Source organism: Tachysurus vachellii, chromosome 16 (genome assembly GCF_030014155.1).
Source record: "Tachysurus vachellii isolate PV-2020 chromosome 16, HZAU_Pvac_v1, whole genome shotgun sequence".
NCBI classification, from domain to species: domain Eukaryota; kingdom Metazoa; phylum Chordata; class Actinopteri; order Siluriformes; family Bagridae; genus Tachysurus; species Tachysurus vachellii.
In genome coordinates, this window is record NC_083475.1 from 17,874,783 (window position 1) to 17,891,336 (window position 16,554).

General features: G+C 37.9%; 1 protein-coding gene across 1 annotated transcript; it reads left to right on the forward strand.

Annotated features, from left to right (window-relative positions):
• Nucleotides 1-555: 555 nt before the first annotated feature.
• On the forward strand, nt 556-5,541 carry avpr1ab (arginine vasopressin receptor 1Ab). Its single transcript, XM_060889121.1, has 2 exons — nt 556-1,686; nt 3,442-5,541. Exons 1-2 carry the CDS (start codon nt 705-707, stop codon nt 3,834-3,836), a joined length of 1,377 nt encoding a protein of 458 aa, XP_060745104.1. The 5' UTR covers nt 556-704; the 3' UTR covers nt 3,837-5,541.
• The last annotated feature ends 11,013 nt before the right edge of the window (nt 5,542-16,554 follow it).

Genomic DNA, 16,554 nt, shown 5'->3' on the forward strand with positions numbered 1-16,554 from the left:
TCTCTCTCTCTCTCTCTCTCTCTCTCTCTCTCTCTCTCTGTCTTTCTCACCACACACACCCACACAGCTAAAGTAATAAAATAAATTAATAAATTAAAATAAATTTTATAAAAAAAAAATAAAAATTTTTTTTATTAAAATAAAAATTTCCTTGAAGGGACCAAATGTCCCTCACAAGATCTAAATGCATGGCACACACACGCGCGCGCACACACCACACACACACACACCACTGGTTTCACTTAAATGTAAGTAAATCGTAGTGTAGGTAAAATGGTATTTAAATGTTGGTAAATCGGTAATCATAAATTATCCCATAGCAAAATAATTCATAAATAAACAAATAATACCCCTGAAAGTTATTTAAAATGATATAAATAAGGCCCCAGTGACCAATAATAATCCTGATATATATCCAGCTTTCTGAGTGGTTTAATAAGCTTTAGTAATTTTCCCCCTTGTGTTCAGTGAAGACTGGCCATCTGGGGAGGGGCAGGAAGGGCGGAACTGCAAGGCTTCCCCTTTTTAAACAGAGACTCGCTGGGGGTTGGATTTAGAACCTGCGATATGTCCGGTAGCACTGAGCAAATGGCACCGAATGTGATCTGTGCGCGCGCGCCTGTGCCTTGACTGTGCCTTTTGCGCTCATCCAAGACAGAAGAGACGTTTGGAGATTCCCCTTTATCCATTGTTAGTCTTTACAAATGAGTGACCGTATGGCGCACGCCGGACCGGGGCTATGTGCTCCCTCGCCGGAAATCGGTCCACACGGGAACGGCACGCACAGTAACCGTACCCTGTGCCTGAACGCCTCGCCTACGCATGCAGCTGGACACGGAAGCCTGGCGACGAACAACAGCAGCGATCCGTTTGGTCGTAATGAGGAAGTGGCCAAGCTGGAGATCACAGTGTTAAGCTTGACCTTCCTGGCCGCGGTGGCGGGTAACGTGAGCGTGCTGCTGGCCGTGCGCAACGCAGCCAAGAAGAGCTCGCGTGTCCACCTGTTTATCAAGCATCTGAGCCTCGCCGACCTGGTGGTGGCCTTCTTCCAGGTTCTTCCGCAGCTCTGCTGGGAGATCACATTTCGCTTCTACGGTCCTGACTTCCTGTGCCGCGTGGTGAAGCATCTGCAGGTGCTCGGCATGTTCGCTTCTACCTACATGCTGGTGATGCTCACGGTGGACCGCTACATCGCCATCTGCCACCCGTTACGGAGCTTGCAGGGGGCCACGCGTCGCGCGCGTCTCATGATTGCGTGCAGCTGGCTGTGCAGTGTGGTCCTGAGCACCCCGCAGTATTTTATCTTCTCTCTCAGCGAGATTGAAAAAGGCTCGGAGGTCTACGACTGCTGGGGTCACTTCATCGAGCCGTGGGGCGTGCGCGCCTACATCACCTGGATCACCATAGGCATCTTTCTCATCCCGGTCGCCGTGCTCGTCATGTGCTACGGATTTATTTGCCGCAGCATCTGGAAGAACGTCAAGTGCAAGACGAAGAGCGGTGCGGCGCACGGCACAAGCGCGCTGATCGGCAAGGCGTCGGTGAGCAGCGTAAGCACCATCTCCAGGGCCAAACTCCGCACCGTCAAAATGACGTTCGTCATCGTTCTCGCCTACGTCGTGTGCTGGGCTCCGTTCTTCATCGTGCAGATGTGGTCCGTGTGGGATGCGAACTTCTCCTGGGACGGTGAGTGTTTTCTTATTTTATCTGCTCAGTTTTTCAGATTTTAATTGTGTTAATTTAAAATAAGATAAATGAGAAAAATAAAACTTACATCGGGAGAATCGGGAAATAATTTAGTATAAAGTTTGCGCTTAACGGTGACATCAGTCTTAAAGCGACTCCTATTCTTCATAAAAATGTCTCATTAAATGGTTATAAAAATGAAAAAAAAACTTGAACTACTACACTGGTATTTATTGTAAGTTATTTTGAGTTAAGTGAAAATAAATTTTATTTATTTATTAATACCTGAGATGTATATTTAAAACAAACAAACAAATACATAAATAAATATATATATATATATATATATATATATATATATATATATATATATATATATATATATATATATATTTATTTATGTATTTGTATATTTAAAACAAACAAACAAATACATAAATATATATATATATATATATATATATAAACACTCACCGGCCACTTTATTAGGTACACCTTACTAGTACTGGTGTGGTCTTCTGCTGCTGTAGCCCATCCGCCTCAAGGTTCGACGTGTTGTGCGTTCAGAGATGCTCTTCTGCATACCTCGGTTGTAACGAGTGGTTATTTGAGTTACTGTTGCCTTTCTATCAGCTCGAACCAGTCTGCCCATTCTTCTCTGACATCTGGCATCAACAAGGCATTTGTGCCCACATAACTGCTGCTCACTGGATATTTTCTCTTTTTCGGACCATTCTCTGTAAACCCTAGAGATGGTTGTGCGTGAAAATCCCAGTAGATCAGCAGTTTCTGAAATACTCAGACCAGCCCGTCTGGCACCAACAACCATGCCACGTTCAAAGTCACTTAAATCACCTTTCTTCCCCATTCTGATGCTCAGTTTGAACTGCAGCAGGTCGTCTTGACCATGTCTACATGCCTAAATGCATTGAGTTGCTGCCATGTGATTGGCTGATTAGAAATTTGCGTTAACGAGCAGTTGGACAGGTGTACCTAATAAAGTGGCCGGGGGGGGGGTGTGTGTGTGTGTGTGTGTGTGTGTGTGTGTGTGTGTGTGTGTGTGTGTGTGTGTGTGTGTGTGTGTATGTGTACACACACATATATATATATAAAGTGTATATTTCATAGGTTTGTTCAGTGATCAGTGAGATGAAAATTCCTATCATCATGTCCATCTATTTGAGACCTTATTTGTAAAATAAATATGATGGAGTAGCTGCTTTTTTAATAGTGTGGCATTAAAGCTTATAAGCATGATGTTTGCCTTGCAGAACTTTCATAGGTTAAAGACTGAAGTTTCTGTATAAAAGATGGCTTTATACTTTAAAAAATCACTCACATAGTGGTGTTAACTTTATATCAGGTTTACACGTTAAACTGATAGAAAAATATTAAAATGGTTTAAAGATTTTCTTTTAAAATAGCTAATTTCATGAAAACAGATTTGTTAGAGACATGGGGTATCAGTTATCATGTAATAAACTCAGCACCTCATTAGTTATGCTCTTCCACAACAGCATCATACATTACATAATTCTAAATTATTAACAGTAACGTTAGCATTGTTGACAAATACCAAATCATATAGCAATTATTTGGAGCTTTTATGTACGTAAATATAATGAGCAGATCATATAAAAACAATATACAAATGAATCTTCCTTTTTGATAGCATGTGTAACAGAAAAATAGTCTTATTCATCTCGTGTGCATTTCTTTCCCTCTGTGTATCCTTTCAATATTATCCTTCCTCAGATTCAGAGAATACGGCAGTGACTCTGTCGGCGCTGCTCGCAAGCCTGAACAGCTGCTGCAACCCATGGATCTACATGCTGTTCGGTGGCCACCTTCTTTACGACTTTCTGCGCTCCTTTCCATGTTGTCGGAAGCTTAGGTACAGCATCCGTAATGACTCAGACAGCAGCCTGAGGAGGAATACACTGCTGAGCAAACTACCTGCTGCCTGCATGCCCACAAATGCCTCAGACTCATGGAGAGACTCGCAAAAGACCAGCCAGTCTGTAATACAAGACTGTTCCAAAGTCAAGCAGGATGGCCCTGCAGACTCAGACAAGAGTGGCCAGATCACAGACAATGTAAACAAACATAGTGACACCAACCTAGCTAAAGTCCTAGATACAGAAAGTTGAAGACTTTTTAGTGCCACTTTTGTGCACTTATTTAAATGTTTACATTTGCTTGCTGCTCATGTGTGCAATTGTCTAATGATCCAGTCATGTGGCAGCAGTGCAATGAACTGCAAGTGCAATGAATCTGCAATGAAATGCAGATAAAATAAGTCTTTATTTTTTTGTCACATATACATTACAGCACAGTGAAATTTATTTCTTTGCACATCCCAGCTTTGAAACTTGGGATACAGTGCTGATACAGTGCTCCTTGTCCAGGGATGCTCAAGGGCCCAACAGTGGCAGCTTACAAGTCAAGATCTTTAGTTACCATTTACATCAGAATAAGGAAAACCTGTGATTTCAATGATTGTGACTGTCTATTTTGTCCAGTTTTGGTGTGTCTGTGCCCACTGTATCCTCAGATTCCTTGGCGTCTTTGCTTTTAAGAGTGTAACCTGATGTGTTCTTCTGCTTTTGAACATCACCCATCTCAATGAAAAAGCATCTCAAAAATGCTCAGCATGCATTGTCTCACCACGGTTGTAAAAAGCAGTGATTTGCATTACCTTATATTTTCTGCCAGCTTAAACTATCTACCCAATATTCTCTGGACTCTCTCAAGTCAATAACAAGTCATTTCCGGATATTGTTTGATTTTCAGATTGAAAACTCTAAAGTCTGTTGTACATGAAATACTCAATTCCGGCCGGCACCAACATCCATCCCACTATCAAAGTCAATGAGTTAATATTTTTTCTCTATTGTGAGTTTTGTGTGAACAGTAACTAAAGCTCTTGACTTGTAGCTGTATGGGGAATGAGGCAGCTTAGTGGGTAAGGTGTTGGCCTACCAATTGGAAGGTTGTGAGGTTGAATCCCAGGTCCACCAAACTGCCACTGCTGGGCCCATGATCAAGACCCTTAACCCTCAATTGCTCTGCCAAAATGCTGTAAATGTACTGATAGGTTGTGAATTACACTACTGAAGGTTGTGAGTTCAAATCCCATGTCCACCAAGCTACCAATCCTGGGCCCCTGAGCAAGGCCATTAAACCCTCAATTGCTTAGTTGTATAAAATTAGGTAAAATGTAAGCCACTCTGGATCAGGGTGTCTGCCAAATGACGTAAACGAGTCTATGGAATACACCACTACCATATGACTGGCTAAAGGGATAATCGCATGAATGAGCAAGGGTACAACTTTTTTCATTAAAAAAAGTTCAGTGAGTGTATTTGACAACAGGAACAGTGGTGACAGATACTATGAAATTTGCTGAATAAGCAATGTAACTACATAAACTGCTTTTAAAAAATGACATGATGAATGTATGTTCCAGTCTATCCATGTGTCTGTCTGTTTTTAATTTGATATTTTTTATTTGAACATTGACATAACACTAGCTGAAACCTGCAAAATGATTCACAAAGTCTTTTGAACTTTTGGAAATTAAAATAATTAACATGTACAAAGCATCTGGATTTAGTGTAACTGCTGCTTATGACCTGCCAGTGCATTTTGCCAAATGTGGCCAAAAGAGAAATAAGAGCTTTTATTATTAACTTTTATTTAACTGTTGTTGTTCACTTGCCCTTATATTTTGTATAAATGTCCTGTATATAAACATTTGCACGGGTTGTTTTTAAGGTTGCCTATAATTTAGGGAACTGTGACAAAATGTATTGTGACTCATTTAAATCCTATAAAAACTTCTGAATATGGTAATCGTTTTGCCTTGACTTTCTGTGTTAAGTATATATGCAAGTTCATGTCATGTTATAAGCAGTATAAGCAGTCACTTAAATCACTCCTTCCATCAAGTAAGTAGCACCAGGTCTTTAGCTAAAAATTATGAAGGTCATAGAATTTCTTGTTTACAGGATACAAAGTTTGGATAATCAACTCATCAAATAACAAAATTGTGGCAACAATAATCAAATCAAAGTCATATTTTGTTTCATATTTTGGTTGGTGCTTTCTGTTACTGTTACAGGTGAGGGAAAATAACATGGAAATTGTATAAAAGTCTGTGAAAACTTGTTTCTGACCTATTGTCTCTAGCCATGTAGTTAGTTTCTGTTTCAATGATCCACCTTTAGAATCAGAATCAGAATCAGAAAGGTCTTTATTGCCAAGTATGTTTTCACATACGAGGAATTTTTTCTAGTACAGGAGCTCCACAATGTAAACATATAGCAATGGTAAGACATGAACACATAAATAATAGACAGTTGTATGTGCAAATTGAAATATAAGTGTGCAAATTAAAGTAAAGATGTGCAAATTCAAATATAGATGTGCAAAATAAAATATAAATGCGTACTTGTAGACAATGTAAGAATAGGTTTTGTTCTGTGTATGTTAGGTGTTAATCAGATGTATGTTAAGTGTTCATCAGATGGATTGCCTGAGGGAAGAAACTGTTCCTATATCTGGTCGTTTTGGTGCTCAGGGCTCTGTAGCGTCGGCCAGATGGCAACAGTTCAAATAGTAAGTGTGCTGGATGTGAGGGGTCCAGAGTGATTTTCTTTGCCCTTTTGCTCACTCTGGAGAAGTACAGGTCTTGGAGAGTGGGGAGAGTTGTGCCAATGATTCGCTCAGCAGTCCGGACCACCCTCTGTAGTCTCCTGAGGTCGGATTGGGTGGCTGAGCTAAACCAAACAGTCACTGAAGTGCAGAGGATGGATTCGATGATAGCAGTGTAGAACTGTTTCAGCAGATCCTGTGGCAGGTTGAACTTCTTCAGCTGGCGAAGGAAGTACAACCTCTGCTGAGCCTTCTTCACGATGGAGTCAATGTGAATGTCCCACTTCAGGTCCTGGGAGATTGTGGTTCCCATGAATCTGAATGACTCCACTGCTGTCACAATGCTGTCCATGATGGGGAGTGGGGGGAGAGCAGGGGGGTTTCTCCTGAAGTCCACGATCATCTCCACTGTCTTGAGCGTGTTCAGCTCCAGGTTGTTAAGACTGCACCAGACAGCCAGCCGTTCCACCTCCAGTCTGTAAGCAGACTCGTCACCATCCTGGATGAGGCCGATCAGTGTGGTGTCGTCTGCAAACTTCAAGAGCTTGACTTTAGCTAAAAATCTGATATAAATTTGTTTAATTGGATAAAACTGTACACTATGTATCTGATACAGATGAAAATGCTGGTTTGTGTTTCGAAAATTAGAGTCACTGAACTCTGTTTATCATTTTTCCTATGGTGCTTTTTCAAGTGATGAAATACATGAAATACATCATATATCAACAGCCTCAACTCTACTACAACGACTTTCCACTAGATGTTAAAGTGTGGCTGTGTGGATTTGTGATCATTTAGCCGCAAGAGCATTGATGAGATCTAGACTGATGTTGGGTAAGAAGGTTTTGGGTGCAATCAGTGTTCCAGTTCATTCCAAAGGTATTGAGGTCAATGCTTTGTGAAGGACACGTGAGTTCTTCCACTCCAATGTTGGCAAACCGTGTCTTTATGGACCACAGGGATATTTTCTTGCTGGAACAGATTCCAATGAAAGTAAAAAATTAAAGCTACAGCATACAAAGACATTCTTGACACTTTGTGGCAGCTGTTTGACGAAGAACCGCACATGGGTGTGATAATCAGGTGTTCAGCTATGGTTCTTGTAGTTTCTCATGTCCCTCTTGTTGTCCATATGGTGATCTGAAAAGTATAATGAACACAACTCTACCCAATTTAATGATTTGCTCTGACAAGATGATGATGGTAATGATGATAATGAAGTGTCTATTGCTGAGAAATGGAACATGCTCTTAAGAAATTAATTACTTTACTAGTTAGAGTTCATCTTTATGCAGATTTTCATGATATTAATATGAAGCTTGAATTTCAATGAAAGAGTGATTAATGTTGGCTCATATCATAAGCCAGATTTGCTGTGAGTGAACTAATTTAAAATCTCATATGATGATTAATGAAACGCCATCACAATTAAGTCAGCTAGTGTGTATTTGATACCAAAACATATAACCAATCAGAATTCTCTCCTGCACTATAAATAAATGAATTATAATAAAATTATTTTAAATAATAGTTTTAAGTTGTATTTAACTAGCGAAAGAAAATAAAATGCTAATAGTATAGAAAAGATTCCCAATATTTCACAATAACACCCCTACTTTATAAGGAGGAGGAACTTATTTCCAAAAGCATAATCTTAATAATAATCTTAATAATACATGTTCATACTCAGGTATGTCATTTTAACCAGCGGGTGCACTGTGCCTGTGGTGACAGAGGTTATGTAAGGAATTGCAAGGACACCGTGCCTGAAAGATCCACCCAGAAGCTATGGGTAATAACAAAGTGGCTCATTGCTGCTGGGTGAAATACCGTAGCTCTTGCCCTGTAATGTAATGTAATGCATTACAGATTAGCACAGAGTTCATGGCTATGCTAGAGCTGGATGGAGACTTGACTTTGGCATAAAAATTCATCTTGGTAAAACAATCATCATAAAACATCTTGGTTTTTGCATGAGCAAATTAAACTTATGTTCAGGCCAGTAAAAATCAGAACATTGAGTCACTAGGAGACACATGTACCGTCCACTCGATTACCTGATTAGCAAGCAAGCTAACTGTATTAGCTATATGCAATCACCAGACACACCAAAGATCTCTGCTTCTTTTTTCATCTTTTTTTTTTTTTTTTAATTTTTAACATATAAGTCAATAGCAAATCCTTCTTTTTAACCTTTTATAGTGACATTTAGTTCTACAGTTCTATACTGCTTTACAATATACAGTTTTATCCTCACCAGTCACTAGTTTTCTGTATAAAGTTAAAAAAAGACTTTCCTTTTATGGAAAACTGGCTGTTCCTTTCATACATTTTTAAAGAAACCTTTCATAACATCTCAGCTCTGTGGTGCAAATGGACACTCATGAACGATCATCTGTCACTTTGCTGCGTGCTCAAGGCAGCAGCTTAGTTCTCTGTCAAACTTACAGGCCTTACAGGGACTTGAACATTGCTACCATGTTTTCAGACATCTACAGACCTAACAATGGGCTGTCTTTAAGTGTAACACTATTAACAGATATTGTCCAGCTCATCTCATATGTATATACATATAGGCCTTTGACTACATTACCCTTTAATCCCTTGAACATCACGTAGTCACTCGTTTTCGGATCGTTTGCTGTTAATCTACTTTTATATCAAATGGAAAGGAGGAAAGAGGAAACCCTACATCGGATCTTCCTAATATCCAGCTCATATTCTCCAAAGGTACTTAATCATTGAATATGGAAAACATTCAGCTTGTCCAGTGCAGGATTTTCAGTAATTGTTCTACCGTTGTTAACCGTAATTTTACTTGTGATATATATATATATATATATATATATATATATATATATATATATATATATATATATATATACAGTCAAGCCCGAAACCCCCTGGCAAATTCTGACCTAAAGTTACTTTTGTTCAACCAGCAAGTTTTTTCTTGATTAGAAATGACACAGGCGTCTCCCAGAAGGTAATAAGACCATGTACAAGAGGCATCATTGTGTAAAAAATTATTACTCATCTTTTATTTACATTTGAACAAAAAGTGGCATGTCCAAAATTATTCATACCCTTTGCAAACTGTCACAGTCGATGGGAAAATCCAAAGCTCTATACCCTTCCAAACAGTCCAAGCTGTTATAAAGCATCCTATTTACCCTGATTCATTGGGAACAGCTGTTTTAATCAACTCAACAGGTGAAAAACAGAAGCTCTCTTCTGTTGGTTTGTGGACAGTCATGGCTAAGACAAAGGAGCTCACTGAGGACCTGCGGTTGCACGTTGTGGCTGCTCACAAGTCAGGAAAGGGCTATAAGACTTTATCTAAATGTTTTGAAGTTCCAGTGGCTACAGTGCAAAGTATTATATAAAAAATACAAGACGTTCCCCACTGTGAAGCCAAAAGTGACACCTGTGCTGGCCAGGAGGATAGTGAAAGAGGTAAAAAAGAATCCAAGGATCACCACCAAGGCCATCCTGATGAATCTGGGCTCTGCTGGTGGCAACATCTCAAGGCAGACAGTCCAATGAACACTGCACACCGCTGGGTTCAAAGGACGCAGACCAAGGAGGACACCACTTCTCCAGATAAAGCACACAAAAGCCCGCTGGGCTTTGCAAATGCTCATCTGGACAAAGAAGAAGACTTCTGGTCTTCTGTTTTATGGTCAGATAAAACAAAAATTGAATTGGCCACAATGATGTAGCTTTGATTTGGCGTAAAAAAGGAGAAGCCTTCAACCTTAAGAACACCATCCCCACTGTCAAACATGGTGGTGGAAACCTACTGTTTTGAGGGGTGTTTTTCAGCTGGTGGACCAGGGAACCTAATCACAGTAAATGGCACCATGAAAAAGGAGCAATACATCAAAAAATCAGGCAGTCTGAGAAACTTGGCTTTGGGCACCAGTGGACATTTCTGCACGACAACGACCCAAAGCATTGCGTGTGTGAATGAGAGTGTGTGTGTGCCCTGCGATGGGTTGGCACTCCGTCCAGGGTGTATCCTGCCTTGATGCCCGATGATGCCTGAGATAGCACAGGCTCCCCGCAACCCGAGGTAGTTCGGATAAGCGGTAGAAAATGAGTGAGTGAGAGAGTGAGTGAACGACCCAAAGCACACAGCAAAAGTGGTGAAGAAATGGTTAGCAGACAAAAACATTAACGTTTTTCAGTGGCTCAGCCAGAGTCCTGACTTAAAGGTAGGGTCTCCGATTTTTGAGAAATGCTTCAGAAAACCGAGCCGATACTAAACAAAAAGCAAAACAAACGTGTAGCCAATGAGCATTAAGGGGCGTGTCTTGTCAATATGGGCGGAGAGAGTGTTCAGGGCGCATGTGTGACATTAGCAGAAAGCTATGATAAAGATAGATTTCTTTCCAGTAGTTGCCTGGGTATGTATGTGTGGGCGGAGCTATCAATACAGGGGTGGGACCCATTTGGGTTAGGGACGTGTTTGTTTTGATGATTTTATATGTCAACATTGGCTTTCAAAAATCAGAGACCCTGCCTTTAAATATGGGGGAAAACACAAGGAACATGTGTGCAGAGGCGGGATTAAGGACAGGACGAGGCTAACACACCTGAACATAAAACAGTAACAAAGGCACATGGTACAAGAATCACAAGCTGCCAGAATGTCCCCCTATTGTCCAGGTAGGGAATAGTCCCAGCCATTCCTGACAGGTTTGCTGATATTCAAACTGTATTTACTAGTCATATAATTAGCAGATTTTTATTTTTTCATTTTATTATTATTTTTTTTCATCTACAGACAGATTCAATTAAGCTGCACAGCACCTGCACAATTTAACATATACAGTACATGAAAACTAAGAATTTCCTGGTCCTGTTGTTAAGAACAGGCTGTCACATGCTATCCTTACTAATCATAACATCTGCTCACATTTGGTCTTGAAGTCCTCTCCGATTAGTTCTGCAGCTTATTTAATTTCCAACAGAATCCAACTACATGGTAGACTTTAGAGTAGAACAAAATACACTCAGCACATTCCTTCCTCACTGACATCTGGATCTACTACAAATTCATCTGAACAAATTTCAGGTGATTTTAATTGAAACTGGGTTTCCTTGTCCTCAAATGACAAAGAGGATAAAACAATTCACATTTACATGCTCTGCTGGGCAACAGCATTAGTGTACATCAGCACAGGAAGTGTGTTTTCCCTCAACACTCTTAAAACTGGTCACTGGGGATAAGATAAGATAAAATATACCTTTATTTGTCCCACAGTGGGGAAATTTCTATGTTACAGCACCAAAGAAAAAGAAATGCAAATATATAAAACATAAAGACATAATATAGTATACAGTATATACACAACACAATATATAAATACAAAGAAGAAAAAAGAGACCACGAGTATGTAAGCATAAGTGTACATAAGCACTGACAACACAAAACAATGGAGCACATAAACACAAATTTGGTACACCCACTGTGTCTTTGTTGGCTAATTATATTTTGTATAAAACCACTTAGCTGTAGAATAGGTTTTTATTTAATTAACATAAGAGCTCTATTGTACGGAAGCGTATTGCATTCACTTGAGTAAAAAAAAAATCTACTCTGTTTTGCTGAATTAACGACTTAATTTTTCAGGAAAAAATTTTTTTTGCTCTGTTTTTCTGAATTAACGACTTACTTATCTCAAAATTATGAGATAATTTTTCAGGAAAAAAAAGATTTTTGCTCTGTTTTTCTGAATTAACGACTTAATGTGGATTGCATGGAAGTAAACATGTCCCGCCTTTCAAGTTTAATCAGTTGAACCGATATGGTATGCTTCACGGATATAAGATGATGCATCTGAAATGCATTCAGGCTGGCTATGTGGTGACACAAGAGACAATCAGGCAATTGTTGAAAATACTGGATCTCCATCCAGTGCAACTGAGGCGCCGGAATCCAGGCCCGAACTTTTTATGGCATGTTGATTCATATGATAAACTCAAACCATATGGGATCTGCATGAATGGTGCAATCGACGGGTTTTCACGAATGGTGATACGGCTACCGTGAAGCATACCATATCGGTTCAACTGATACTGAAACACAGCAACGTCAAGCAGATCAGAATGTTCTTTTCGTCTGAACAGGTGCAAAGTCTTGAGGTGTCTGCGCAAAGTTGATGCACTAATAACAACACCATTTATATTACTTAAAGACAGCAGTATCTCCCAATGTCTCAAACCCAAAGTAAAATAAAACAACCGGATTAAACTTGAAAGGCGGGACATATTTACTTCCATGCAATCCACATTAAGTCGTTAATTCAGAAAAACAGAGAAAAAAATTTTTTTTTTCCTGAAACATTATCTCATAATTTTGAGATAAGTAAGTCGTTAATTCAGAAAAACAGAGCAAAAATTTTTTTTCCTGAAAAATTAAGTCGTTAATTCAGAAAAACAGTAGATTTTTTTTTTACTCAAGTGAATGCAATACGCTTCCGTACTATTGTCATCCTTTGCAGGAACCTTTTTTTTTTGTAGATGAGAAAATGTTCTATGTCTAAACCATTTTAGAAAGTTAACAACATGAATGTTTATGGTATGTTTTTTCTTAGAGTCTACCAAGAACCAAGACAGTTCAGACAAAGAAACAGAAGAAGCCATTAGTTGTCACATAAATATTACTGCACAGTGAAATAATTTCCTTTGCATACCTTAGCGTAGGAAATGAAACTATATTTTACATACATAAGCTTATATCACACACGTTCCCAGTTAATATTAGAAAAAAATGCTTTTAAGGTTCATTAGATAATTCAGGTTTTTTTTTAGCATCAAAACACTTCTCCTCAATGGTTGGATCCTCTTTAACCAATTATAGTTGCATTTTATATGAAAAAAAAATCACGTATGTTCTCACAACAGAATATATTTTGTCCCGCTTTTGCAGCTTGTTATGTTTCCAAGATATTTTCTGTCCAGAAGACTCGTCTGTGGTGGAACATCCACTGCTGACAACAATCCAAAATCGTTAAACAAGCATCTTTTTATATAACCTTGCATCATATGTTTAGCTTTTCTTTGTAAAAATAATATCATGTTGTTTATTTTTTATATGTCAGATCCAAGTCCCTGTATAAGCTGATAAGCTGTTGCTATAGAAACGGAAAGATCATAGAAGAAAAGCATAAATGTAAAACCATCAGAGCCAATTCTGATCGGAGTGTTAAACAGCACTGTGTTAGGAGAGTGAGTGTATAACTAACGCACTCACCAGGACATATACATTATATATATATAATAGATCTGGAAATCTGATGTAAAATGTGAATCCGTGTGAAACGTCACTTTCTGACTCTTTTGTGTAATTATGCATTAGTATTCAGCTCCAGACTTATTTTATTTATGCAATATCCTGTGAACAGGGTAATGCTTTGTGTGGTTCTGTTTACAGAGGGTGTAATAACTCAGCCTCGTTAGAAACTTCCTGAACACTGAAGTCAATGAATGACTCCACAAATCTTGCAATAAAGGCTTCAGTATCTGGAAGAAGCAGAGGGTTGAATTTTAGTCAGTTCTTTTTTTATTTGTAACAACTACAGTCGTACTTCGCTTTAATAAGAAGGGAGGTGCATGGAAAAGATGCCACTTTGTGTTAAACTTCTCTAAACTCATTGTGCATATAGTACGTATACAGAAGCTTAAATTTAACATGATGTTAGTACTTGCTTAAACTCTGCTAAGTCAATTAAATCATATAGATATAGACTACAGAGGCAGATTCATAAAGATTAGAGATGATTATAAATTTTGCAAAGTACACAGAAACCTGGTTGTCTCTGCCAGGAGATTAAGATGCAGCTTTCAACAAGATAATAACCAAACATGATGAAAACCAGACTCAAATTCAAATTCAATATATTTGTATTGCGTCTTTAACAATTCCCATTGTCTCAAAGCATCTTTACACAGTATAGAAACAGAAGAGGGAAAGAAAAACATAAATAAATATATATAAGAAGAAGAAGAAGAAAAAATACATACAATTAAAGTTGATTTTTTTTAAATATTAATTTCATATTTAAAATACTATCCCTATCCCTAATGAGCTAGCCGGAGGCAACGGCGGCAAGGAAAAACTCCCTGAGAGCATATGAGGAAGAAACCTTGAGAGGAACCAGGCTCAGAAGGGAACCTTATCCTCATTTGGGTGACACTGGACAAGAAATAATGTAAAGGTAAATAATGTCCTTTCTACAAAAGCTTATAATATTGCAACCGAGAGCTCTTGAGGAACTAATGGGTCAGAGCAAACTCCGCATGCTTCCTTTTACCAAATGTTAGCTGCATGTGTGCAAATCAGTTACACTTTCATGTGATATGTAGGGTTCAAATGCACAATTCTTCACCTGAGCATAATTGTCTTAACCTTCCTGTTTTCCTCAGGACAATTTTGACCTCTGCTGGAAAGGTCAATTTGAGCTCGCCACATTTAATGGGGCAATTAGTCACACTTTTGCCCTTTTCAGCGCAATGAACATACATACAGACACAAAAATGCACACATAAAATGTCCACTAACACACGCAGCCAAAACACACACTCATACACCACACACACACATACATACATACATACATACATACATACATACATACATACATACACACACAGACAAAATAGACATTACAAGTGTAAAATGTTCACAAATGTAAGGCTGATCACACAGAATGGTGATAATTGTATAAGTTTTGATTTATAAGCATTCAAGACAATTTGGCCTGAAAAAACAGGTTTTATTATTTGCTGACATTAAAAATGGTCAAAATGGTTTCAAAACAATCTCCTGGCTATGAAATATACCAGCCTGTACTTTTGTGCCTCTAGAGTGAAAATAATTCAAAATTTCTGGGTTTTATTTTTACTAGAAAATGAGGCATTTTTGCAAATTAATGAGGTTTATTATACCAAATATTTTTGCAAAATATATGTTAATATGTTGGAAACAAGTTAGACCAAAAAGTTTTTAAAAAAAATTGGTTATCATATATACTTCATTTTTTATAAGCAGTCAAAACAGACAAGGTCAAGTTGACTCAGCGCTCCTAATTTGCATAGGAATGCAGGAAAGGAAAACAGGAGGGTTAAAACAAAACTACTTAACATCTGTCTAATTTCAAAACAACACCTCTTGTTCATGCTATTTAATTATGTAGTATCATTTTGACATGTTATTTATATAATTATTACAGAAACACTGCAATACAATCAAAGCAGATCTGCTATTAAAAAACCCCACACAGATTAAGATCTCTTATTTAAGGCATAATAACTTTGTGATCATGTATGTTCACCTGTATGGATTGTTATGAACCGTAGGCTATCCAGAACCCACTGAAACCGATGGTCTGCTGTCTGAAAGCTCTTGGAGTCATCATGTTTAAAGATTCGGGTTGTCTCACCTGTGAAACAGTGTACATTAACTTTGTTCTGACATTTTCTTGAAACTGATTTTAGAGTGTTATTTGCTCTATTTTCTATATGTGTACAATATATAATTATTATTTATTTTTAATTATTTTCTAAATTTAATATGATCATAATTACTAGTTTTAAATATAAAATAATTTTAGATAATTAATAAACAGTATAATTTACTACTATTTGTTAGAAATATGTTAATATATTAATTTTGCCAACCAATTATATAATTGTTATTATTTATCATATAATCACATTAGTTCCACTCTGTTTAATGCACCTGAACCTCAACTGTAATATAATAAATAAAAATCTGAGTCTACCATTTCCACATAAAATACGATATATGTATATAGAATATTTGTATATTAGGATGGTTGTTCTGTTGTGTTGTGTGAGATGTGTTTTAAATGTATGATGTTGTGACAAAACACCAAGAGAAAATCCTAATGTGTAAAATTATGTACAGTGGATAAAATGATCCTGAGTCTGCTATTACTTTTTAAACTAACAAATAATGTGTTAAGAAACTGTTTATCAAAGATGATAAAATATCTTTTTTCAGAAACACACAGTGTGTTGTTATAGTTGTTATAATGCTGTGTAATCTGTTGTTTCTGTAAACCTGGGATACATGCACAGAGTTGTACTGACCTCTTCAGTCTAAAGCAACACATTAAACACTATCCTAGAAAGCTTTATGTCCATCCATCCATCCATCCATCCATCCATCCATACAGCCAA

Coding starts and splice junctions, on each gene's coding strand:
- avpr1ab (XM_060889121.1), top strand. CDS start 705: ATGAGTGACCGTATGGCGCACGCCGGACCGGGGCTATGTGCTCCCTCG. Junction 1,687..3,441: donor TGCGAACTTCTCCTGGGACG/GTGAGTGTTTTC, acceptor ATCCTTCCTCAG/ATTCAGAGAATACGGCAGTG.